The 26,491-nt window shown below is 52.4% G+C and overlaps 1 protein-coding gene across 1 annotated transcript in view; it reads right to left on the reverse strand.

Annotated features, from left to right (window-relative positions):
• Positions 1–26,491, reverse strand: part of RHBDL3 (rhomboid like 3) — a 51,587-nt gene that overhangs the window by 24,370 nt on the left and 726 nt on the right. Inside the window, exons 2-4 of the mRNA XM_081805382.1 lie at positions 10,775–10,933; positions 5,401–5,625; positions 849–997 (exon numbers count right to left, since the gene is read on the reverse strand). Of these exons, the coding sequence (XP_081661508.1) occupies positions 849–997; positions 5,401–5,625; positions 10,775–10,933 (533 nt within the window). The remainder of the gene's footprint in view (positions 1–848; positions 998–5,400; positions 5,626–10,774; positions 10,934–26,491) is intronic.

Consider the following 26,491-nt stretch of genomic DNA (forward strand, 5'->3'; position numbering starts at 1 on the left):
CTTTCCCAACTCAATGCTTTTACTGTTTAAAAACAGTCTCCAGTCCAGAGGGGACTGGGACCCGGGTGGTCACCTGGCCAGACAGTAGGTCCTTATCATGGGGTAGGAGGCACCCATGAGAACTGACTGTATTCCAGCCCCAAAAGAGGCCACATATCTGTCAACAGAAACTACCAGTATTGCTAGAATTCCTCAAAAAGACTCTCACCACCTATGGAGACCACCTTGGGAAAAAGGTACTTTCAAAAGAAATTTGTCCTTTGTGGGCACCTGGGTAGCTCAGTTGGTTAAGCGACTGCCTTCGGCTCAGGTCATGATCCTGGTGTCCCTGGATCAAGTCCCGCATCGGGCTCCCTGCTTGGCAGGGAGTCTGCTTCGCCCTCTGACCCTCCCGCCTCTCATGTGGCTTCTCTCTCTCTCAAATAAATAAATAAAATCTTAAAAAAAAAAAAAAAAGGAAAGAAATTTGTCCTTTGTTTCACTTAAGGAGACACACACACACACACACACACACACAGAGTTTGTGGACAATGAACTTGGTTGCTAACCACACTTCCCTTTTTGCCTTGGCCACTAGGAAGCTCAGAGCAAACTTATAACCTATATTTATACTGCTCTCACTGTGGGCTTAAATTGAGCATTTTCATCCATCCATTTCCCCCTTCCCACACACTGTCAATAAGTAACTCATATATTTTGGTATTAGATAAGTTTCAAGGAGCCACCTCAAATGCTATGTCCAGGCAGATAAAAATAAACTAAAACAACACGTATTTCAATCTAGGCTCTCTAGACCTCCTATTTTCCCACAGGGACTCTGGCCAGAGCGAAAGAAGGCAGGTACTCACCCCGCATGCATGAAGATGTACGTCAGGTAGCGCCACGCCTGCGCTCGGAGCTGCGGGTGGTAAACCAGGGAGTTCTTCAGGTACCGCGGATGGGTTACCTGCAGCACGAATTGGTCCAGCGATACTCCATTGTAGAGGAAAAAGGCAACCTGGATGAAAACACAGGATGGCGAGGGCCTGTTATGGACACAAGACTGCCTGCGAGCCCTCTGGCACTGACTAACCCTCGGGATACCTACTGGAAGTTGTCCCCTTTCCTCCTCAGAGAATGAGGGACACCTGTATGGCCAGCGTCCAGCCTAGCTTTCAACCACCTCTCCCCGCACTTCTCTTTGATTATTTTGGTTTTGTTTTTTGTTTTTTTTTTAAGATTGTATTTATTTATTTATTTGACAGAGAGCACAAGCAGGGAGGCAGAGGAAGCAGCAGGCAGAGGGAGAGGCAGAGGGAGAAGCAGGCTTCCTGCTGAGCCCGATTCAGGGCTCAATCCCAGGACCCTGGGGTCATGACCTGAGCGGAAGAAGATGCTTAACGGACTGAGCCATCCAGGCATCCCTCTGTTTGGTTATTTTGTATTAAATGGTCACAGCATGGTCACAGGGGTTCTGCCCACACCTCCTCGGTGCTAGGCAGGAAGGGCTCAGAGGGTTTTAAACTAATTGCAGTGGGGTGCCTGGGTGACTCAGTCGGTTGAGCGTCAGACTCTTGGTTTCGGCTCAGGTCATGGTCTCATGGTCATGGGATCGAGCCCCATGTCGGGCTCTGTGCTCAGCAGGGAGTCTGCTTCAGATTCTCTCTCCCTCTCCCTCCCCGCACTTGCTGTCTCTCTCTCTGCTCTCCTTTGCTCTCAAATAAATAAATAAAATCTTAAAAAAAAAACCCAACAAATTGCAGTAATAACTTACATACTCATTTGGGAGAAGAGGCAATGCCACATAAGTAGATTTTTTTAAATTGTGGCAAAATACACATAAGATAAAATTTCCTATTTGTATCAGTTTTAAATGTACAGCTCAGTGACATTCAGTATATTTATGTTGTTGCACCAACTACAGAAGTCTTCTCATCTTGTAAAACTGAAACTCTGTCTCCATTCAACACCAACTCCCCACTCTCCTCTCCCCGAGCCCTGGCAACCACCATTCTACTTCCTGTCTCTATGAACTTGACTCCCCTGGGTGCCTCATCCAAGAGGACTCATACAGTGTCTATCTTTTTGTGGCTGGCTTATTTCACTTAGCATCGTGTCCTCAAGGTCCACTCGTATTATAGCACATACCCAGATTTCCTTCCTTTTTAAGGCTGAATACTATTCCACTGAATATACAGAGCACAGTTTGTTACCCATCCATCCATTCATTCAACACTTGGGTTGCTTCCACATTTTAGCTATTGCAAATAATGCCATGGAGACAGGTATACCAATATCTCTTTGAGTCCCTGCTTTTGATTTTTTTCAGGTATATACCCAGAAGTGGGGTTGCTGGATCACACAGTAGTTCTGTTTAATTTTCTGAGGAACCTCGATACTGTTTCTAGTAGTGGCTGCACCAGTTTGCATTCCCACCCACAGTGCACCAGGGCTCCCATTTCTCTGCCTCCTCGCCAACACTCCACATGAGCTGATTTTTGCAGATGACTGAAGCATCCTTGTTTACCCCAAAAAGGTATTTTTTTTCTAGACTTTTTCTTTCTTTCTTTTTTTTTTTTTTTTAAGATTTTTTATTTATTTTTTAACAGAGAGAAAGACAGCGAGAGAGGGAACACAAGCAGGGAGAGTGGGAGAGGGAGAAGCAGGCTTCCCGCTGAGCAGGGAGCCCGATGTGGGACTCGATCCCAGGACCCTGGGATCATGACCTGAGCCGAAGGCAGACACTTAACGACTGAGCCACCCAGACGCCCTCTAGACTCTTTCTAAAATGCATCATTCAGGGGCGCTTGGGTGGCTCAGTCAGTTAAGCATCCAACTCTTGATTTCGGCTCCGGTCATGGTCTTGGGGTCATGAGATCGAGCCCCGCATTAGGACTCAACCTGGAGTCTGCTTGGGGTTCTCTCTCACCCTATTCTCTCTTTTAAACAAATAAATAAAATTTTAAAAAAATAAAAATAAAATTCATCATTCAGGGGCATCTGGCTGGCTCAGTTGGAAGAGAACGTGACTCTTGATGTCGAGGTTTTGAGTTCAAGCCCCATGTTGGGTGTAGAGATTACTTAAATAAACTTTTTAAAAAATAATAAAATAGGGGCGCCTGGGTGGCTCAGTTGGTTAAGCGACTGCCTTCGGCTCAGGTCATGATCCTGGAGTCCCTGGATCGAGTCCCGCATCGGGCTCCCTGCTCGGCAGGGAGTCTGCTTCTCCCTCTGACCCTCCCCCCTCTCATGTACTCGCCCTCTCTCATTCTCTCTCTCTCAAATAAATAAATAAAATCTTAAAAAAAAAAAATAAATAAAATAATAAAATAAAATAAGATAAATGCTCATTCATGTTCCTGTGTTCCTCCTCAGGGTGTATGCATAGTCTTAAAGCTGTCTCAGGTATTGATCTGGTTTGTTAGAGCAAAGTCTTCTCCAGCAACTGATGGGGTTTTCACTCCTACAGAAAACGGCCCTAAATTCCTGTGTTTCTTTAAGACTCAGGTCTGCTTCTAAATTTTTCGTTCTCTCCCATACTGCCCAGTTGGCAGCAGGTTATTAACCAGGTACCACAATCAGGTTCTTACTCCCTGTTGCTGGCTGGTCATGAGCCCCTTCTAGTAGCTTCTTACCATGCCCCTTCCATTCCCTGTTATGGAACCAGAAAACCAAGTTTCTAAAACTGTATGTAAAACAAAAGCTTTGGGCTTTAGTACAAGTATTTGGAAAGAGTTATTTCCATGTTTTCTTCCAGATTGGCGGTTTGAGTTTACATGGCTGAAGTTTCTGGAAACGTGAAACCAATCTGGACACTCAATCTGGCCTCTCTGGATGACCTTGGATAAATTATTTGAAATCTCTGGTCCTTGGTTTCCTCATCTGGAAATGGGGATGCCAATGCCTACCCTTCCAAGATGGTCATGAGGTTTGAAGAGGGTAAAGTACATGAAGAGCCAGCCGGGTGCCCGTCACGCACGCAGCAAATGAAGCTATAATTAGTGTGGGGTTCAGGCCCCCCAGCAGGACTCCCCTGGGCTCCAAGGGGAACCCCTCTGTCCATCTTTCACAATGCGGGTGGCCTGGCAGCAAATACAGCTCCCAAGGCAGCTCATTATTACTGGTCCTCAAATAGAACTTAATAAATAGACCAACACAGAAAGCATTTGGAAAACAATTCCAAGAATATCTCAGAAAAATCGCATCTTCAACACGGACTTGGATGAAGACATAACAACAAATGGAGGAGCACGGGAGTACAGACCAGCTAGTCTGATTTAGGAAAAAAAGAAGGAGGATGTCACGGAGCTTAATGATCCTGTTACTGGATTCGGCATCAACTTTAAAAGAACATATGCTTGGGGGTGCCTGGGTGGCTCAGTCGTCAAGCGTCTGCCTTCGGCTCAGGTCATGATCCCAGGGTCCTGGGATCGAGTCCCACATCGGGCTCCCTGCTCAGCGGGAAGCCTGCTTCTCCCTCTCTCACTCCCCCTGCTTGTGTTCCCCCTCTCACTGTGCCTCTCTCTGTCAAATAAATAAATAAAATCTTTTTAAAAAATAAATAAATAAAAATAAAAAATAAAAGAACATATGCTTGGAGAGGGGGAGGGTGTGGTAATTAGGCCCATGGCTCTGGAAGAGAAACCTTTGCAGACTATAGCACACGGTTCAGGAGCTGGGGCTGGGAGCCCACAAGGTTCTAGGCTGAACAGACAAAAGGATTCAGAGTTTCTCACACATGGGCACTGATTCAGAAATTTGTCCCTTTGAATTCTGTTGCATAAGCAGAAGACGGTTAGAATAACAATAGGTATGGATGATTCCCTAAGGGGAGAAGGTTCTTTCAAAATGTTAAGCCCACATTTACCTGTTCATAAACACCCCCTCCCATATGCATTTGTAATGCTTTTGCCTTCAGAAAGCACCACCAGCCACTCTTGCTCTAGAATAGAGGAGTCCTACGGGAGGGGAGCAGGTCTGGTTATCCCTGCTTTACAGGTGGGTGATGGAGTCCCAGGGGAGCAAACTACTTGCCCAAGTTACTCACTCAGGGAGGAACTAAAATAACTAAAATCACTCGGCTTTTAATGAGTTAACTACCCCCAAATCAACAAGCTTATTACATTGCTTGTGTTGCTGTGGTTTTGGTAGGGGTGGAAATATGGGGATTTTGCTGTGGGGAGGATTGCTTGATAATAATCCTTGGGGTAGCCTTGCAGTCTGGCCAGGGGCTGGAATCACACTTGTAGGCACTGTCATGGAGCCAGACTGGCAAATGACAACTGATCCTCAACCACTGCCTTTTCGGGGAGAAGATGTTGTCCTTCCCCTCTGGATCTCAGCTAGTCTCCTGCTCCCCTGCCCCCACCCTCTCCCCAAGGCTGAGCAGCTCCCCCCAGCCCCCCCTCCCCCAGTCCTTGCCTCCAGCAGTGTGACTGTGATCATGAACCAGGGCGGGGGGCAGCAGGTGTAACTGTCGTAGTACCACTTCCGGTCAATCTCCCGGGGCAGGGTCTCGTAGGCCACGTGGCGGATCAGCCGCTGGGAGAGGTTCAGCCCTTTCTCCTCCAGTAGGGCTTTGCTGCACAGCCTGCGGTTCCCCTGCAGGATGGCCTGGCGGAAGCTGTTGGACCGCTTGTTGCTCATCTGCGTGGGACACATGGTGTGGCAAAGGGTCAGAACGGGAGTCTCGGGGAGCCCTGACCCGTTTCCCCAGCCAGCACATTCCTTGGACTAAACAGGCCTCATCCCCCCTTCCTCTTTCTTCTATAATAGTTAACAAGAAGCAATATTCACTGAGCTCTTCTGTGGCTGAGGTGGTTCTAAGCTCTTCACGTGTGTTGGGCTCACTGGATACTCTTAACTAGTCTACTTGTTAGGTAAGGACTAGGAATACCCCATTCTACCAAACCACAGAGGGTTTTAGGAACCCACCAAGTTCAAACACTCCAGTATAGGCTCCAGAACCTATCCTGATGTTCACCGTTCCTTCCTTCCATGCACCTATCCGTCAGCCGTCCATCACAATTCACTGAGCAACTACTAAGTGTCAGCACATTGCCAGACATAGGGGAATGCAACGGTGCTCAGGGCAAATAACTAAGCAGCAATCATGGTTCCGAGCGAAGGCTGCTGAGGGGAGCAAGCAGGCAGGGGCCCAGCCTGGTCCCCTGGTGGTCAGAGAGGGCCTTCCATTGATCCCCATTCTCATCCTCTCCATGCCTACAAAGCTTGGATCTGGTTCTTTTTTTTTTTTTTTTTTAAGATTTTATTTATTTGACAGAGAGAGACACAGCGAGAGAGGGAACACAAGCAGGGGGAGTGGGAGAGGGAGAAGCAGGCTTCCCATGGAGCAGGGAGCCCGATGTGGGGCTCGATCCCAGGATCTTGGGATCATGACCTGAGCCGAAGGCAGACGCTTAACAGCTGAGCCACTCAGGCGCCCCTTGGATCTGGTTCTTGGTGGCTCAGGAGGAGTTCTGGAAACGTGGGCAGAGCTTAGGGCTCCATGTTCATTCACTGCAAGCTCAAGAAAGAATCATGAGTGAGAACTGAAGGATGATGAGGAGTTCGTGTCCTGAGACATCCTCACTTGGGAAGAGGTGGGCAGACCTTGGTTAGATGGGCGAGTTTGTAGAGAGGTCTCTAGGACTAGAACCCAAAACTGTGCTTGTGGGAGGCCATCATTCCTGAGGGCCTTTAAGGGAACTGCAATGCCTAGTGAGCCCAGGAACTGGTTCTCAAGCCTTATCTGTGGACTGGTCCTACCCTCGGCAGCCTAATGCTGCCGTGATGAATCCTCACTGGAGTCCTGGCTGCCACGCTGTGGTCGGCCTGATTCCCAGAAACCAGGTGGCCGGTCCTGCTAACTTCCAGCCTCCTGGGACCTCTGTCGCCTCCCACCTGCCCTCCACGACCACACTCTAGACCCTTCTTATGATGAGATAGAGCTCTCCCAACCCCAGAGCCCACAGAGCTGCCTGGGGAGCTGAGGCGGGGACTATCCACATATTCCTGGGACTGTGGCCTTAGCAGGGGACATTTGGCTAAACCTAGGCAGAAGTCCAGACAGGGCTGGCCAGGTGAACTAGGCCAAGGCACAGGGGTTTGAAGCCGTGTCAGGAGGGAGTAACAGGAGAGGATCTGAGTTCAGAGCAGGCCAGGTAGAATGAGCCTTTGTCTGCAGTCCCCCTTCTCTGTTCCTGGGTTCTATGGTCTTTTGCCTTCAAAATCTGGCTTAACGCTCACCCCCTCCAGTAGGCCTTCCCAGATGAACCCCTTCCATTGATCCCTATTCTCATCCTCTCCATGCCTACAAAGCTTGGATCTGGTTCTTGGTGGCACAGGAGGAGTTCTGGAAACGTGGGCAGAGCTTAGGGCTCCATGTTCATTCACTGCAAGCTCAAGAAAGGATCATGTTATCAAACTGTTATCTTTTTTCTTTTTTACAAACTATTTTTTAAAATTTACTTTTAGAGAAAGAGAGCACACAGGCAGGAGGGACAAAGGGAGAGAGAGAGAGAGAGAGAATCCTAAGCAGGTTCCATGCTTAGAGCAGAGCCCGACATGAGGCTTGATCTCAAAACCCTGAGATCATGGCCCGAGCTGAAATCAAGACTCAAACACTTAACTAACTGAGCCGCCCAGGTGCCCCTGTCAAAGTCTTTTTTTTTTTTTTTTTAAGATTCTATTTATTTGACAGAGAGAGACACAGCGAGAGACGGAACACAAGCAGGGGGAGTGGGAGAGGGAGAAGCAGGCTTCCCGCAGAGCAGAGAGCCCGATGCGGGGCTCGATCCCAGGACCCTGGGATCATGACCTGAGCCGAAGGCAGACGCTTAATGACTGAGCCACCCAGGCGCCCCGCCCCTGTCAAACTCTTTTGCAGCCACTCTTACCATCCTCTCTCCCAGTCCCCGAATATGCACAGCATACTCACAACACACCCTGGCCACACCCTGAAGACTGATGCCGGGGGTGGGCTTGCCATGAGGACAGGGGAAGCAATGTGCACACACACCATTCGCCTGCACCCTGATGTGCCTAGAACCAAGCCGGGTCTCAGGCCTCATGGGATTTACAAGGAGAGGCGAATGCTAGTTATTGGGTGCACAGCACTATCCTCACATTATATAAGATGGGGACTAGGGGCGCCTGGCCGGCTCAGTCGGTAGAGCACGCGACTCTTGATCTTGGGGTCATGAGTTCGAGTCCCACATTGGGCATACAGATTACTTAAGTAAATAAATAAACTTTTAAAAACAAATAAATAAAAAATAAAGATGGGGACTAAAGCTTGGAGAAAGTGAGTAATTTTCTCAAGGACCCAAAGAGGGGCACCTGTGTGGCTCAGTTGGTGGAGCGTCTGCCTTCAGCTCAGGTCATGATCCCAGGGTCCTGGGATCGAGCCCCACGTCCAGCTGCTGGCTCAGAGGGGAGGCTGCTTCTCCCTCTCCCTCTGCCTCTACCCCTGCTTGTCCTCTCTCTTTCTGTATTTCTGCGTTTCGAATGAATAAATAAGATCTTTAATTTAAAAAAAAAAAAAGGGACCCAAAGAGTCAGGATTCAAATCTAGATACATCTGACTCCAAAGCCCATGCCAGCCTGTAGGGTACTCTTGTGCCACTAGATAAGGGAGTCTTTTCTTGCAGGTGGATGCACCCATTCTAGGCCTTGGTGAACAAAGCCCAGGCCAGATTTCAGTCCCCATTCATCTTACTGACAGGCACCCTTGCACAGTGCACAAGCTGCATGCCTGTACATGACGACCCTGGCCACCCAGCTGTAATACAATGTGGTCTGTGCTCTAAGAGAGGCCTGGGCAATGCATTGTGGGGGCTCTGCATAAGGTTGGTTCATTCGGCCCGGGATGGGTTGGGAAAGGGCTCACAAAGGATGCAGGGGAGTTTACCTGGGGGAAGAATATTAGAGATGACAAAATCTTTCAAATACTCCATCTTACTTAATCCTTGCGACAACCCCGAAGAGGGTATCCTTTGGCTTCACTCTACAAATGAGAAAACCCAGGGACACTTGGGTGGCTCAGTCGTTAAGCGTCTGCCTTTGGCTCAGGTCATGATCCCAGGGTCCTGGGATCGAGCCCCACATCGGGCTCCCTGCTCAGTGGGAAGCCTGCTTCTCCCTCTCCCACTCCCCCTGCTTGTGTTCCCTCTCTCGCTATGTCTCTCTCTGTCAAATAAATAAATAAAATCTTAAAAAAAAAACAAAAAACAACAAATGAGAAAACCCAGGCTCAGGAGATCTTTCTCCGTGAAAGGCAGAGGCAGAGGCAGAAGCAGGACCCAGGTCTGCCTGACTCCAGCCCCTGGGCACTCTGCCTTCCTGAGAGCTTCCCTCCCGGAGAGCCGCTCCTTAGTCCTGGTCTCCAGGGCAGCCCCACTCACAAGAATCCAGGCTCTGGCTGGCTGCTCCAGCTTAGAACATGAATCCAGACATCCCAACAGGAACTAGCCATCTACTGCTGGAGTTCACACGGGAGACCCCACAGACCTGCAGCTGGACAGAAGCATCCCACTGGCCCAGAGAAGCCTGCACTCTGCCCTGAGCCTGAGCAGGGCGTGTAGCAAGCATGCTGGGCTGTGAAGAGCTGATGCAGGCTCAAACCCGTGGCCTGGTCTTTGGTGGCACTGCTGGGCTCCAAGTTACAGGCTCACCTCCATTGCCCCTCCTCCCATGAATCCTGACTGTCCCCACTCCCCCATTTAGCTCAGCTCTGTCCCCCACCCTCTAGGAGGTCTGCTCTCTGGGTCCACTCCAAACAGATTTCTTTACCCCTAAAAGCGCTACAGCTGTTCCCTGCAATCATGCTAGTCTCTGGGCAAAGGCAGGCTTCGATCAAGAGGCAATGAGAACATTTCCAAAGCCTGGACACCCAGATCAGAGAGCTCACTCGGCACTTGGCACCTGGGCCCCCCCATCACTGGTGCCTTTGAATTCTAGGAGCCTGGGGAACCTCATGCAAGTCATTTCACTCTTATCCCTCCATGGGTGATAAGAAAAGGGGTGACTATCTCCACTTCACCAGCAGGGAAACCGAGAGGAAACTTCTGGCCTTGTATTCATCTTGCTAGTTCATCCAGCTTCTACTCATGTGCCAGCCATCCATGGTGGGATGCTTCCTGCTGAACCCCACTCCCATCTCGCCACAGTGGCCCCCATAACAGCACAGCAGTAGCCCCCAGTGAGGAGGAAGTCCCTGTTCCAAAACCCTGGTTCACAGGCCTACTGTCTTCAGCCCCTCCAACAAACCAGGACATCAGCCAGCAGGTCTGAGGAGCTCTGGCCTTCACCCATGTGCCCAGTGCTCCCAACATCCACTCCCCAGCTCCCCTCCTTCCCACCTCCTACTCCCAGCCTCCCTCTCAGTGGAACTGGCCCCACCCCCAGCTCCATGGGGTGGGCTTGAGTCAATCAACACATCCCACTGACCCAATCTAGGCCAAGGGGAGAGAGGAAATCCCAAGCTTTGTGTGGGAACTACCACAGAGGAGACCCTCTCTTGCCCAGCATGGTGAGGCCTGAGGGTGTAAGGGCTGGAAAAGCTGCAGCCACTTTGCTGTCACATGGGCGAGTCTGGAACTGCCAGGGGCTTTTTTGGGTATATGCTGACACTACAGAAGGCAGAACCAAAAGACAAAGAGAAACCGAGTCCTTCTGAGGCCTGGACTCCTTCAACGCTGCAAGCCAACCGATCCCTTTAATCGCATAAAGAGGACTTCTTAGCCATAACTCCCGAACAGACCCCTCCCAGCGGTCAGGGCCCCAGAGTGCTCACCAGGCTGACAAAATCCTGGTAGCAGATCTGCCCGTCTGCATGGCTGTCGGCGAGAGCCAGGAGCACCTCCCTTTTGTGCGGGTCCAGCTTGGAGCCGTGGCTCTCCAGGAGGCTCCGGAACTTGCCTGTGCTGATGTAGCCTGTGTTCCCAGGGTCAAACTGAGGGGGAAGCACAGACAGCAGGGGGGTCAGTGGGGCCCTGCAGGTGCCCGTCTCCATCACCACTCACTGGCTCCTGTCCCCAGCCCCTCTACCAAGAGGCCCAGGACTCGTCTGGGATGTGTCCAAGGCCCCCATGGGAGACATCCAAATAGGGCATGGACAACCACTTAAAGACCTAGAAGGCCCTGGAGCCCTTTGAGATCGCCCAATCCAATCAACTTGTGCGTGGATAGGGAAACTAAGGCTCAGAGAGGTTAAGCTCCCTCCTGTCCACCCCTAATCCTAACCCTGGACAAGAGGAAGAGCAAGAAGGAAAAGGCAACGAGGGGAGGAAGAAGAGGAACTTCTGGGACTCGGGCCAGAGGGACTCCAGTGGGGGATGCTGAGTCCCCAGGGCCGCAGGGAGCAGGGGCCCAACCTTGCAAATCCGGCCGCACCTGCCTGCCGGCGCCTCTCACACCCACACTCACATACACCCACAGCCATGCACACGGGCCTGGGTGGGGCTCCTCAGAGATACTGTGCAGCTTTGCACACCTGCGTCCCTCAGCCTGGGGGCCCCTTGCCCCCTCATCTCCCAGGGAGACTCCGACTTACCCCGCCCAGCAACTCTGTGCAGTCTCAGGACTCCCCAGGACACAGGTTGCTCGGGCTGCACCCCCCTCCCCCACACATCAGACACACCTCTGGCCACCAGCCTGCTCGGCCCCCTCATCTCCTACCTGGGCCTCCTCACTGGGCTGGTGGCACAGGGGTACCCCAGGATTTAGCAGGAGCCTGGCATGACTGGCACTCGGTAAACATTTCCTGGGCAGATACATAGTGGGTGTTGGATGAACAGAAGGGTACTAATCTTCCAGGGAAAGTATCATCGGTTCAGGTAGAAAAGGATCTCATTCATCTCTCCCAGAAAAGTCCCTAGCCTTTCCGTGCCTCTTCTGCAGGCCCTCCTTCCTCACAGAGCCCCCCCAGCACACGCCCTGCTAGAGAATGACGAGAACCGTCTCTCGCCAATGTCGGCAGCTATCCTGTCCACCAAGAGCCTCCCCACATGATGTTGCTGTGCCTCCAGACGTTGTAGGGGGCGGCTGAGATTTCAAAAGGCAAACACACTGTGGATGTCCTTGTGTGCAGGATAGGGGAGCCCAGACGACCAAGCCCACGTTTCCCCCCTTTTCTAGAGAAGGTCAATGGAGACTATTTTAGGAAGGCTGATTCGGTGTGCAGTACCTCTAAGACAACCCAAAAGAAATAGCCAAGAGTCACAAGTCTTGGGCTATTTAAATTCTTCCCAGAACTCAACGAGGGACGACATCCCTAAAAGGCTTGTTTAAAAATTGGCATGTGTCCCCACCCTCCATTCCAAAGACCAGGTTCCAGGGATGACACCCATTTGGTTCATACCACTGAGTATTTCAGGAAACGCAGGGACTCCCTGCACCGTAAAGATCTTTAAGAATAAAAATTTGCTGTTTTCATGGGGCCAAACACTTTTCTAAGCACTTTATGTCTGTAATTTCTCTGACCCCCGACAACAACTTCCAGAAGCAGGTCCTATTTAGCCCCATATTACCGATGAAGAAATCGAGGCACAAGGAAAGGAGCACTGAGAGGTAGGGGACATGCCTGGCAAACAGCATGCTGCACCCCGGCGGCTTAGCACTGGTGGCCACTGACCTTCATCCTCCAGGGGCTGCTCTGGGGCTCTGAAGCAAAAGTGAAGGATCAAAGAGGCGAGGGGAGGGAGAGGAGGGGGGCTCATGGGCCCACCCTACACAGATTTTGAAAGCGGGAAAGAGCCGCACACGGCCACAGTTCTGACCCCCCGATGCTTAGATAGGAAAGTGAGGCCTGGATGGGAAAGTGGCAATGACAGCCGGTGAGGGTCTCCTGGTACCTGGGACCCCCCCTTGCATCCCCACAGGCTGACACAGGCCTCCTGACTCACCGGCCTGGCCTCACATGGCCCCTTGTGCTGGGTGGGCTGAGGGTGGGGGTGAGGGGTGGAGATGGAGAAGCAGCCCCGAGTCCCGGGGAAATCCACTTTCCCCCCAGTGCCACCCACCCCCTATGAGCACTGCAGGGGGGCAGTGATATACCCGCAGCACGGAGTCTCTTCTGACCGGGTCTGGGGGAGGAAGCCCAGTGGCCTCTCATTCAAGAGCAGGGACACCAATCCCCTCCCAGGGGCTGCCTCAGAGGCTTGGGAGGGCAGTGGGGTGGGGGACTGGGATCAGGCAAGGGCCCCTCTCCCCTTGTTCTAGCTCCAGACAAAGAACCACCTGCTCCCCAGCTCTCCCTCCCCCCCTCCAGGGCTCCCTGCTGTTGTCCTAGTGACAGGGGCTGCCCTGTGGCTCCAGGAGCCCCCCACACCCCTGCCAGTCCTGCCCCCAGCACATTACAGGCTCCAGACTATGGAGAATGAGCTGGGAACAGGCCAAGTCTCCCTTCGCTGCCAAAACTCTACCTTTCGTGCCAGGGCCAGACAAGCCAGACAATGGGGGTCATCACTACCCTAATAATGAGGCCTCAGGGATGACGGAGGGTGCCTAGCGGGGAGGGAGAGGCAGGGAAGGGGCTGGCTCCACACAGGACACCTTCTACACCCCCCCGGGACCCCCACCACCTGGGAGGATGAGGGCCGGAGCAGAGGCAGACTGTGGGTATGGGGCACGGCGGGGTGGGGGCGGGGAGCAGAGGGAGACAAAGGGAGAAAGAATCAGAGAGAGAGGACGTGAGCAGAAGGTGGACAGAGGTAGGTCCCTTGCCCCAGAAGAAAACTGAGAGCTTCAAAAGGAGGCTGCACGGAGCAAGGCAAAATCCCATTCTTGTTTCAGCCACTAACGAGTTTGTATAATACAGAGTAAACATTTCAAGCCATAATTGCCTCATCTATCAAGCGTGCCTCGCGTCCCCTCAGGTTGCAGCGGGTTAGAGCAAACGCAGGGCAGCAGGGCCAGGGCGGAGACTCAGTGTCCGGCTCTTCTTGCCTCATTCAAAGCAAAGCAGGGAGCAACCCTGTAACAGGGGCTTGGCTGGCCCTTTGGGCACACTTCCTGCCTTTGGGACTCCTTCGAGGCCAGGTATAGGGCGTGGTTTGGAGCTTTTGGGAAAAGAAACCCTACAAATGCAATTTTCCTCATTAATAATGTGCTGAAGGCCCCAAAGCTCCCCCCAAGCCCTGGATTCATCCAGTTTTAGCAGTGGGTCGCTCTCGGGATGAGGTCTGGGCGGGTTCCAGGCAGCCTGACGAGGGCTCGGGTGTGTGTGTGTGGTGGGGGGAGTTGGGGACAGTGGGCTGTGAAAGGGCCACAGGCAGGGGCCCAGCGGGGAGCCAGGAGTCAGGAGCATCCTTGCAGCTGCCTCCTGACTAGGGCCCAGCACTGTGGAGGGAGGGGGCAGGCCAAGCCCACATTCAGCCTGAGCAGAGGATGCTGGCCTCAGGGGGAGGAGAAGACGCAGAGTGAGGGCTGACCCTCCCTCGGCTCCCGCCCACCTGCCTCCGCCATGAAAAGAGCTGCCAGAGGCTCTCAAGGGACGTTTAATCCCAGCACCATCCAGCCCTCTGGCCCCTTAATCCTCCAGGTCGCCAGTTTTCCCCAGCCTGGGGCCCCACAAACGCCCTGTCCCGGACCGCATCTCCCGGCCTGGACCCCTTCCTGGTGCACTCTTGACCTAGACTGGGGCAAGAAGCCGCCACATTCAGACTGCTGCCACCTAGGGCTGCTTCCCTTCCCTGGGGCAAGGAGCAGGGGGAGGGTTTCAGAAGGGACCCTGCCCCCAGCTGCTTAACCACGCTGCCTCGGTTTCTCTTCTAATCATATGGTAGGAACTGTCCCTTCTCAGGGTGACATAAGGGCGTCCATCCCCATCCCTGCACACACAAGCACACCATATGCAAATGGAGGTTGGGGAAAGAAATCCACAACCAAGGGGCGCCTGGTGGCTCAGTCGGTTAAGCGTCTGCCTTTGGCTCGGGTCATGGTCCCAGGGTCCTGGGATCCAGCCCCGCATCGGGCTCCCTGCTCCGCGGGAAGCCTGCTTCTCCCTCCCCCACTCCCCCTGCTTGTGTTTCCTCTCTCGCTGTCTCTCTCTCTCTGTCAAATAAATAAATAAAATCTTTTAAAAATATATTTTATTTATTTATTTGAGAGAGAGGGAACACAAGCAGGGGGAATGGGAGAGGGAGAAGCAGGCTCCCCACCGAGCAGGGAACCCGACGCGGGGCTCGATCTCAGGACCCCAGGATCATGACTTGAGCCGAAGGCAGATGCTTAATGACTAAGCCACCCAGATGCCCCAATAAATAAAATACTTTTTAAAAAGAAATCCACAACCCATACAGCCCATGGGGGCAGCCAATCTTCTCTCCTTGGTCAAAGGGCTGATGGGACATTTGGGATCAGGATGAGGCAACTCGCATCGGGGGTGTGCTGTCAGAGGGATCCGGTGTCAGTGGCAAGAGGGGCAGCAGGCCAGGGAATCGGAATTCATGGTCCAGGAGAGCTGACAGGAATCTCTATGGTTCTCAAACTGCTCTGCCGAGTTTTAGGGGCTCTGACACCCCGAGAGCGTGGGAGGGGGTCACTGAGCAGACCCCATTCTGGAGTTGTTTCATGTACTGGCTTTCTGCATAGTACTCGGTTGAACAACATGATAGAAGCTACATATTTGCAGAATGGCTTCTAGGTCTCAGGTATTACCTGACTGAAACCTCAGCTCACCCCATGTCCTAGTTTGCCGGAGATCTACTGTCTGAGCATGATTATTACCAGCACCCCTTTCCCCCTCAAAAATGGTCCCGAGTTGGATGATAAATTAGGTGGTCTCCCATTTAACCCTCACAACAAAACTCTGAGGTAGATGCTATTATGAGCTCCATTTTACAGGGGGGGAAACAAGGCCTGGAGAGCTGAGTTGGCCAAGTTGGAACAGCCAGCAGTTGGTGCAGATGGATTCACATCCAGGCAGAGGGGCCTGCGGCCTGCCCCCTCCTATCATAAGGACCATGTGGCTAAAAACGGTTTGAAAGACCCCAGTCCAATCCAGTCCTTTGTTCATGTAACAAATATTTACCAAGGATCGGCCATGTGCCAGGCATTGCACCTCATTTTCTGGACAGGGAAACAGGTGCAGAGAGCAAAAGAAACTAGCCCAAGATTACAGCTCGAGTTAGTGGTCAAGATGGGAACGGTTCTGGGTCCCTCCATGGGAACCTGCCCCAGTCTTGCCCTTCCTCGTCTTTCTTTGTCCTGTCTTGTGTATGAAATATGGCCCCTGGTTCAGAGTTTCCCCATGTGTAAAACACACATAAGGTTTCCAAGATCCCATAAGTTTGGGAAACCCTTCTGGAAGGGCCTGATGCATAAAACCATACTAAGGGCTCTGCAAGTTCTCACAGTGAAGAGACGTGTCTGATTTTGTTCAGCCCAGTATTTTCCAAACTTATTGGACCTTTGGGCATCATACTTTCCACAGCAACATGCCACAGAACACTCTTTGGGAAAAATGCATGAGTCCATAGAGTCATTTCTTCCTTTTGTGGAACCCGGCCCCTCTGCCCATGGTTCCAAACCAGCCTTTCACCTTCATTTCCTGAGTGGCAAAGGCCCTCAAGTCCATCGACACTTTGTCTGGAGGCCTGCCACAGTTAGAAATCTGCCGGGCCCAGGCCGCAGCCAAAGGGGTGAGGGGGATGCTGCCCCGGAGAGGCTGAAGAATCAGGGACTGGCCTAAGGGAAAGGCTGGGCTGAGCTCACAGAGAACAGCCCTGCGGGAGCCGGGATCTGCCTGCTCAGCACCCAGGACAGCGGCGCCATGTTCCCCAGCCCGCCCCCTCCCGCCGACAGCCAGGGAGCCAGGCCAAGCTTCAGAGTTTACCCAGCAGCAGTGAAGCATAAGAAAAAGAAGAAAGGAACACACTTATTTTATATCTATTACGTATGTGTGAATTGGACAAACTGCATTTCCAGGACAATTGCACGTCTGATCCCTGTTCCCAACACTCGAACTCCCTTCCTGTCCCAGGCCGACCCTCTCCCTCTCCTGGATGTAGAGGCCCAGGATCTCAGTGAAGGGTGAGTACCTTCAAGGACCCCGAAGGAAGCACGTGGAGTGCCATCCTGGTGGAGACCTCTCCAGTCCAGAAGGTCGGGACCTGGGATCTAAGGAAGGCTCCCATCCCTGGCCCCAGTGTCCTCTCTCTGTCCTCCAAGACAGAAGGAGCCCGGGGAAGTGACCACATGGCATGCATGCAGGGGGCGGGGCAAAGCACAGGCAGTTGCCCCTCTCCACTTTGGGGACGGTTAGCAAGCCTCATCTGCTGGGTCCTTGCATCATTACTCGGCTTCTGAACAGATATGAATTAATGAGGCTACCCAGGGGCTTAGGGCTCAGCAGAGCTGTCCCCACCCAACAGCCAGAGCCCACCAGGGAACTCTGGCCCATTATGGATATTTACTGCCCCATAAATTAGGTCCAGGCCTGCAGCAGCTGAGGTCAGGAGGTGAGGTTATGGGAATAGCAGCTTTCTCTTCCAGTTCTCCTTCCTCGCAAATGAGGATGCTAATTCTCCCCATAGAGAAAACCACCTCACGCCAGTCCCCTGATTCTGAAATACTGATTTTTCACAAATATCTTATTACTTTTATTCTCACACCAACCCTAGAGTGAGTGATTAGTCCCGTTTAACAGATATGGAAACTGAGGTTCACAGACATAAACAGTTTGCCCAGAGGCCCTCCCAGTGAGTGGAGGGGGGCACCATCTGGCTTGCTCAAACTGGGGCTGGAGTGGATTTTCAAACCTCAAGCCTCCCTGGGCAGAAGAGAGACCAGTTCCTGAAAACCAGGTTCTGACCCTCCTGTCCTTGGGTCTCCCCACATGGAGGCACGAGGGACCCTTGTGCTCCCCTGGGATTTGGCCAGGCCAAGGCCTCTGACAGCTGGAGAAGCTTCTGTGATTCTAGGATTCCCAGCTGTATTATTTCTGTTCTTTCAGCTGCCATGGAAGGGGTCTGGGGGAGGCAGCTCGTCCCTCTCAGGAGGTTTCTCCCTGAAGTCCCAAGACGTGCTCCTGAGCATCCTTGCTCCCCATAAGTCAAACAGCTGAAGCCGGCTCTGAGGTTGGCAACCTGGTTAGGGAGCTAGAACGCCCTTCCCTCAGCAGAGAAGCGGGCATCCTGGCCTGAATCCAGGCTGAGTTGCTGGATAATGGGCATGTTTCCAGAAACCACCCAACTCTCTCAACACCTGGGCTGGAGGGGAGGAACGCCCAGACTACCCACCCCCATATAGGAAGCTGGGGTTAGGAGGGCAATGAGGGGTGGGGGCTGGCGCCTTCCTCCAGGCTTTGTCTCTTTCCAGCCTCACAGCCTCTTGGAAGACCTTGCTTCTCCTTTTCTCAGAGCCCCCCAAAGAAGGCCCTGAAGACTCTGAGAGGGCAGCTGGGGGCTGTGACTCAGAGGCAGGTCCCTTGGGTCCCCAGGAGCAGACGCACTGCCCGGGCTGACTCATCTAGGCACAACCATCACAGCCACCTGGGGACCAAAGCTGAGTCATAGCCATGAAGGCAGGCATCCAGGCCCAGGGGGGCAGCCACTGGCAGGGAGGGGTGGGATTGGGTACAACCAGGGGGCAGGGGGCTGACACCTGCCCCATCCCTCCTTTCAGCCTAAACCCATTTCCTCCCGCTGCTTCTCCTGGAAGCCACTGAAGGGTCCCTTGTTCCCCAGAAATGAGAGGGCTGAGAGATCCAGGGAAGAGGGGAGTGGGAGCCGGGCAGGTAGGATAAACGGTCACCAAACACTTTCACCTCCTGGGGGCCCTCCACCCCGTTTCAAAAGCCACCTGAAGCCATGTGGACAAAGACATACAGCCCCTTCTGCAGAGGACTCTTATTTGCTTTGGGTCTCTGGGCAAGCCCTTCCCCTTTGGGCCTCAGTGTCCTCCTCTGTAAAGAGGGGATAGCACCACTCACCTCACAGGGATGCTGAAAGATCAAAATGAGATGAGGACCTATGTGCATGCAGTAGGCATTCAGTAGTTGCTCCCTCAAAGAAATATTTCCCGACTCCAACCTGTAACTTGCTTCAGAAAAGCTGGCGGGACAGAGGTGGTGGCTACCCCTAGTTGTTCACAACTCAAGATACACATGGACTCATTTCCGTAACACAGAAGAGTGCCCTATTCTCACGGGAGGCCACCAGGAACTGCACAATGGGACACCAGGCAGAGGAGGCTGGCTCCGGGCTCTGGTCGCCTGACGGCCGGACCCTTCACCCTCAGCCGTGCAGGCATGCAGCCAGTGAGCAGAGGGGACACTTGGGTGCCACCCCCATCCCAGGCAGCCTTTGTCCCAAAGCTTCCCTCCTTTCCCTGCGGAAAGTTCAGGAGACATGTGGAAGAAGCCAGCTCGATAGGGCAGAAGGAACCCCAGACTGGGGATCTGGACACTAAGATTCACCACCTAGAACTACTACGTGTCAGAGGTTCTTCTGAGAACAGCATCCATTTCCTTAAGTTCCAGGGACAGGACATGACGGCCATGTTTATCAGGCGCTCACTTGGTGCTGTGGCAAGTTCTACCCACATGCCACATCCTGGGCCGCACGCCAACCCTGAGGGAAGGGAAGTGTTCTAGGCAGCTCCCAGGTGAGACAATGGAGGCTTGGAGAGGTCCCCTGGCCTGCCCATTGCCACACAGCTGGGAGCAAAACTGGGACCTGAGCCAGATACACATCTGTCCTCGCCGCTGCTCTAGTCACTCAGGACGCCAAGTAAGCAAACGGACGCCTGGGAACACAGGTCAGAGGGGAGCACAACTGGGCTCGAGTCCCAGCTCTGACATGACTGCACTAAGTGATCTCAGAGGGCCGCTGACCTCTGCTTCCACCTTGGCAAAAGGAACAGATTGGACAAGATGCTTCCACCAACCTTCTCCTAACCTATGGTCCTTGAGGTGGGAGCAGCCCCAGAGGGGCCAGCGTGAGCAAGGCAGCCCCACCCAGTCAGGGCCTGTGTGGGGAGGAGATGCTTGGACCCAAGACGACACACTCGGGGCTGCAGTCTGATGTGTTGTCTGCTTGAACGCATGTGTGCCTGTTATGTGGGCAGGCAGCATGCAGTCTCAGGTCCCTGGGCCCCACCGCTCAACTGTCACCAAATGTAGTTCTGTGAGAGGTCAGGGATAAAAGGGTTAATTCAGCATGGCTGCCAAGGTCACTGGGGCAGGAGCAGGATAGGAAAGCTCCCTTTGTGCTGGTGGAGGCACGTCCACAGCCTCAAGCGCCCTGGAGGCCACCTGATGAGGGGTTGGAGGTACAGAGCCTGAGCAAACCCGTGGCTTTGTCCTTCTCTGGGAACCTCTTTCTGCTGGCTAATCGTGTGTTCCAGGGGGCCGCCATCAATGCCCTGCCTCCGGGGCAGGTGTTTTCGCTGTGGCCCCTTGCTAATCCATTCGGTGGCCCCATATGAACCTCTTTTCAGCTCCCAGAACTTAAGCCAGCTTGTGGGAGAACTGCAAATGAGGATGACTTCAGGGTCAGGCCAAGGGAAAACCCCAGGCTGGAGAGAAGGGGGCCGAGCAGGGGAGACACTTGGGGAAAGCCAGCAGGAAAATCCTCCAGGCTCAGAAGTGGCTCTCTTTCCAGGAGCCTGGATTGGGCAGGAGCTGGTTTAGAGAGGCCGCTGCTTTCCCTGTGGGGGCCTGGATCTCAGAAGCAGCCCCGTGCATCTTCCAGCAAATTCTGATTCCCAGTTAAGAGACAGCTGTTGAATGTCCACTGGATATCAGACACTGTAAAGAGTCTCCACTTCCATCTAATTCCTACTATTGTTCCTGGAGTTCAAGATCACTGTCCTTATTTTACAAATGAGGAAATCGAGGCTCAGAGAGCTAATGCCACTTGGCCCCAGTGACAAAGGCATAAGGCTTGAAACCAGGTCCATCTGACTCCAAATCCAGGCTTTTGCACCCAGCAGGTCGTCTCAGTTGCTCTGCGTGCTGGTTGTAGCACATTCATAATTTCAGTGGTGGGACAGCCACAACTTGTCTGCTCTCCTTCTGGGAGATTAGCAAAGTTGGGGCTCTTATGGGGGCCTGAGAAATGCATGCTCCCAGTGGAAGGGGGGAAAAAACCCAAATTACTTCCAATCCTTCCTTTTCCTTCTCACTCATCTGAGCTCAAAAGCAACTGTACTTTGTTGACTCAACAGAACTCTGCTCCAAACACTTTTGCTCATTAAACATTTGCATATCTTGAAGTAGATCTTGAAGGCATTTTAAGGGTGAACCTGGAAATGACTTTCCCACCCTGGAAGCCCTTTAGGGGTTAAGTGCATTCGGGTCCAGTATCTGCCATGGACCCGCTCTTTGACCTTGGATCCCTGATGGCACCTCCCTAGAGTTGGCACCTCCCTAGAGTTCGGGAAGGGACTGAGACTGCCGAAACATGACCTGAAAAAGAGGAGCCTATGGAACAACATAAAGCAAGAACTGAAGGGCACATTACCTGCGCAAAATTACAAACATCAGCACAATAGATGAGACAAAGAATAAACTGGCCCCACACATATAAAAATTTACCAAGTGATAAAATTTTCTAAACACATTAAAGGAAGTGTTTCTTGGGGCGCCTGGGTGGCTCAGTTGGTTAAGCGTCTGCCTTCGGCTCCCGTCATGATCTCAGGGTCCTGGGATCGAGCCCCGCATCGGGCTCCCTGCTCAGCGGGGAGTCTGCTTCTCCCTCTCCCTGCCCCTCTGCCCTTCCCCCCTGCTTGTGCTCATGCACTTTCTCTCCCTCTCAAATAAATAAAATCTTAAAAAAAATAAAATAAAGGAAGTGTTTCTTAATAAGTGCTGGCATAACTGGATAGAAACAAGGTCTGGATGGAGTAAAGGGCTGGATGATTTCTTTAGTCACAGAAACCGTAGTAGGAAATAGAAATGCATATTTATAAGATCTAAAGAGGGATGAAGACTGGGGTGCTTGGCAGGTTCAGTCGGAAGAGCATGCGACTCTTGGTCTCAGGGTTGTGAGTTTGAGCCCCATGTGGGGTGTAGAAATTGCTTAATAAATAAACTTAAAAAAAAAATGAAGAGGGATGAAGACTGTCTCAGGTCTAAAGCAACAGAAGGAATGACAGAAAATCTCAACAGATTCAACTACAGAAAAATAAGACATTTTGTACAATACTACACTATGACGACAGATTCGTATTTAGGTAACTTTAAAATCTAATATTTAGGAAAACCGTTTAGATCCCAGGCACATGAAAAGATAATTCCCTCAAGCAGAAGTGGAAATAAGAAACAAAACATATGATGGACCGTCTAGGGGTTGAAGTGATGACCTCCTGGTTTCCTGCCTACTATAACTTCCAGGACCCACAGGGAAGAAGTCAGGGGTGGGGTAGGGAGGGCTGGCATGCTACTCTCCTGCTTGAGCAAGCCAGCCAAATTCCCAGAATATGGGGGAGGGGAGACTCCAAGGGACTGGGGTCATCTGTTTTATTCACTTCCAACTCCCACAAAAGGCATCCTGACCAATTATTTGAGGGGTGACCACACAGGACCAACAGGCCAAGGCCGTGGCTTCTAGTTCTTGGGGTTTAATTAGCTTCATGCTGGGTCAAAACTACTCCATGTGCTAAAGAACCAGACAGCACAGAGGGAACTGGTACAATGCCAAATATCCCTAAAACCAGGGGGAGAAGTCCCAGCAGGTCCCAGTTCGAAACTGGGTGATCACTGGTGTTCCCTTGACCAAGAAAGGAAAGGAGGACCAACTTTGGCCAGCTTCTCATCCCATCAACCTCTGGAAGGTGAACACATCAGCTTGCAGAGACTCTGACAGGTGTCATGAACCCCCCACTGACCACAGTTTGGCCAGGGCTGTCCATTTCTGGATAAGGTGGTTGGGGGTGGGGCTGCCTCAACCTCCAGTGAAATGCTCTTTCCTAAGTGCACCAAGGTCCACAATCCTCAAGTCCTACCGTTAAGCAGGCCCACAGGAAAGGCAAAGGGGAAAACCCTTCCAAATTCTGAATAACCTCACATCCTGAAGCTGCACACCCCTTTGTGAAGCTTCATAGCTATTCTCCAGTTAGCGCCACTGGGGAATGGTCCAGGGGCAGCTTCATGAAGTAGGGGCAAGGAACACAGAGGGACTGGATCTCTGCCAGAGGTCAAGTCCTGCTCAGGAGCAGCTCTCCTTAAACATAAATCACCCACAGGAAGGAAGGTAACAGAAATGGGCTTCTTTTTTTTTTTTTTTATAGATTTATTATTTTAGGGGCGCCTAGGTGGCTCAGTCAGTTAAGTGGCTGCCTTTGGCTGGGGTCAGCCCCGCATCAGGTTCCTTGCTCAGGGGGAAGCCTGCTTCTCTCTCTGCCTGCCGCTCCCCTTGCTTGTGCAAGCTCTCTCTCTCTCTCTCTGACAAATAAATTCTTAAAAAAAAAAAAAAGATTTATTATTTTAGAGGGAGAGGGACAAGCAGACTCCTCACTGAGCAGAGCCAGACGTGGGGCTCGATCCCATGACCCCAAGATCATGACCTCAGCCAAAACCAAGAGTCAGATGCTTAACCGATTGCGCCCCCCACCCCAGGTGCCCCCAGAAATGGGCTCCTAACACCACGTGATGGACGGGGAATAGGCATAAGGCAGAACTTACTGTGAGAAAACAATGGTTTGCCCAGAGTACTTTGCGAGTTTCTTTCCTATAATTAATTTTGTCTGTCTAGCATTGTTTCCGGGTGGGCCTTCCCAGAAGCAGGGGGATGCTCCCTGTGACACGAGGGACCTCCCTCCTGTGGGAGAAAATGGATTTCACAGACCACCCTCGAGTATTAGTTGCTATACATTCTCTCTGCTCTCCTCTCTCTGCTCCAAATTCTTCCTACTGTTGTCCTCCATTCACCCAAATAGTTCCTTTTAAAATGTAAACATACACAGAAAATTAATCAAATGAGGAAGACAGACACAGAGGGAGAATGAATGATACACTTTGTTCTAGGTTCTGATTCTAAATCTGGCAGGAGGTGTGAAGGGCTGACAGCTTGCTGGTCGTGGTGTCGGTGGCAGCAGGAGGCCCCTCCTGCCTCAGGGCGGCCGCTGTGCTCCCAGGAACTGGAGGGAGAGTGGGTGGCGAGTGGGAGCAGAGGGAGAGATGCGCCACCCCACTGGGACGGGAGCCGGGAGCCGGTGGATGCTCCCCAAACCACAGCCAGGCCTCATTCTAATGTGGGGGATGCCCGCAAGCAGCCCCCAACCCCTGCCTACCACGACTTTCCAGCTGTAATTCCGGGTCTCGGTCCCACTCGGGCACCTGCATTTGGTGGGTTCTTCGCATTGAACTGGTCTGTCACCAGAGCTGTCATTTTTGCCAAGACCCCACCCCCCCACCCTGACTTTCCCTTTTTCCTTCCAGGTTCAGAATCCCAAAGTTATCTATGCATTTCGCTCATCTACGCGGGTCCAGTGACATCTTCCAATTCCCCCACTGCCACGTCCCTCTTCCTTTCCGTTCTTGCCATCCTCCATGTTCATTCACTGCAGCAGGTCCCTGCCTACTTTCTCTCATGCCTGCCATCCACCTTACCTCCTCCCCACTAGCACATAGAACCTTTCCAAAGCATTGCTTGGATCCCTGCTGAAAAAACTTTCAAAGGCTTTCCCTGCCTACAACAGGATAAGGTCTGGTCCAAGCTACTTTGTCAGCTTCATCTCCTCATCCAACCCAACAGGTTCCCTCTGGCCCAACCAGACTGGGCTCTTAAAGTTGCGCAAACTTCATGGCACAATCATGCCTACTGCAGGACCAGAGCACTCACTAGTCCCCCTGCGCTGGAACATCCCTTGCCTCCTCTCCTCTGCATCTGGGAATGGAGACAGAGAGGGAAATACACAAAAGCTCTCAACACCAGTACTAAGCAACGAAGAAACTGTTTCCTTGCTGAAGATCAAATGTCCATCAAGAGATTCCAAAGTTGGCATTCCCAACTCCATTCTCCACACCTAGACGCTAGGAGTTGCAAACAATCACATACTATTTCCCATAACTCTCATCCCTGCCGCAAAGTTAGAGTCAGCTTTCAAAAGAGCCCATACTGTGAGTCACTCTCCAAGGACAGCAGAGCGTTGACTTCAGTGGTGGCCATGGATCTTTGAAGGTGGAGGTAAAAAAGGAGAGGGGATATTAATCTAAGCCCTTCCCCCACCTCCTCAGTCCCGACTGCAATCACCGCCCCCCCCATCCCCGCATATACGGAATGTCCCAGGCTTTTGATACCTATTGTGCAATTTCTACATGGTATTTAGAAGGCAGAGTTGGGAAGAGGAGGGAGCGAAGGATCTCTCAGGCGAGCCCACCGCCTACTCCTGAAACCTGGAGAGCAGTGGAGAGCACTGTCGATCAGTCTCGGAGATGCACTAAGCCACGCCCCCACCACACGGCACCGTCTCAGGAGTGCAGAGCTTGGGAAGCCCACGCAAGCAGGGAGACTGATTGTGGGGAGGGCTGGAAGGAAGTGGGGTCATTTAACCGCTCACATACCTGATCAAACAGGACTTTCCAGTGCTGGTAGAGAGGGAGGCCATGCAGAAGAGGAGGAAGAAAAGAGAGAGAAAGAAACACACTTATCACCAAGGACTCTCTAGCCCCTGATATTTCTGACATAGCTTCCCAGCTACTGCCCAGACTCAGGAACCCGCCACAAGACACCAGGGGAAACCTGGGAGGAGCTCCCCAAATGAGTCTGCCCTAAGCAAAGACAGGGAACTCGGGTTGGGGGAGGGGGATTGTCCCTCTCTTGGAGTCCGGCGGGAGGAAGGATACGCTGAACAAGGGTGATTCTCAGCAATTACTAAATAAAGGCATCCAACTCTATCCAAGGGCCTCTAACAACTTCTGCCTAAAGCTCATGTCCATGTCTATTCCCACACCTGGGAACCCACCCTGCTGCAACAGTCTCCACCTGCTGGGGGTCAGAGAACCCCCCTACTCAGGAAAACTCAGCCCTGAATAAACACTAACCGTTGCTGCAGTTTGGGAGGAGGGGTCTCCGGAATGCACTGAAATCTAAACAGTCTCTCCAAGGCTGAATCTAAGTGCTGAGTACACGAGCCTGGTGAGTACAGGGCTTGGGAGCCAAAAGCAGGTGAGAGGTTTAACCAAGGGAGCCAAAGGGGAGGGAAGAGGTTAAGCTCTCCTGGGGCACATTCCCCGGTAGGTTAGGGATCCTGGCTTCTCCATTTCCCTACCCTGAGAGAGGGCTAGGGCAGGGCAGAATGTCTCTCCAGTTTTTCACCTCTATATGCAGGTTAACCTCGGGAGGGAGTAGCTTAAGAAATCCCAGTTCCCAGGACTCCCCAGTGCCCGCTCCGCCGATGGCTCCCCAGACCAGAGGGAAGGAGACTCCAGCAGCAGATGGCAGGGAAGCCCTCTGGGGCAGCCCCTCCCCATCCTTGCCCGGGGGACCGTCGCTGGCATCGACTCGGTCTGGGACTCCTGGGCTCTCTTCTGGAAGCGACACCGCTCCCAGCACTCCGCCTCTCC

Source organism: Leptonychotes weddellii, chromosome 15 (genome assembly GCF_054177405.1).
Source record: "Leptonychotes weddellii isolate Sample4059 chromosome 15, ASM5417740v2, whole genome shotgun sequence".
In the NCBI taxonomy this organism is placed as follows: Eukaryota; Metazoa; Chordata; class Mammalia; order Carnivora; family Phocidae; genus Leptonychotes; species Leptonychotes weddellii.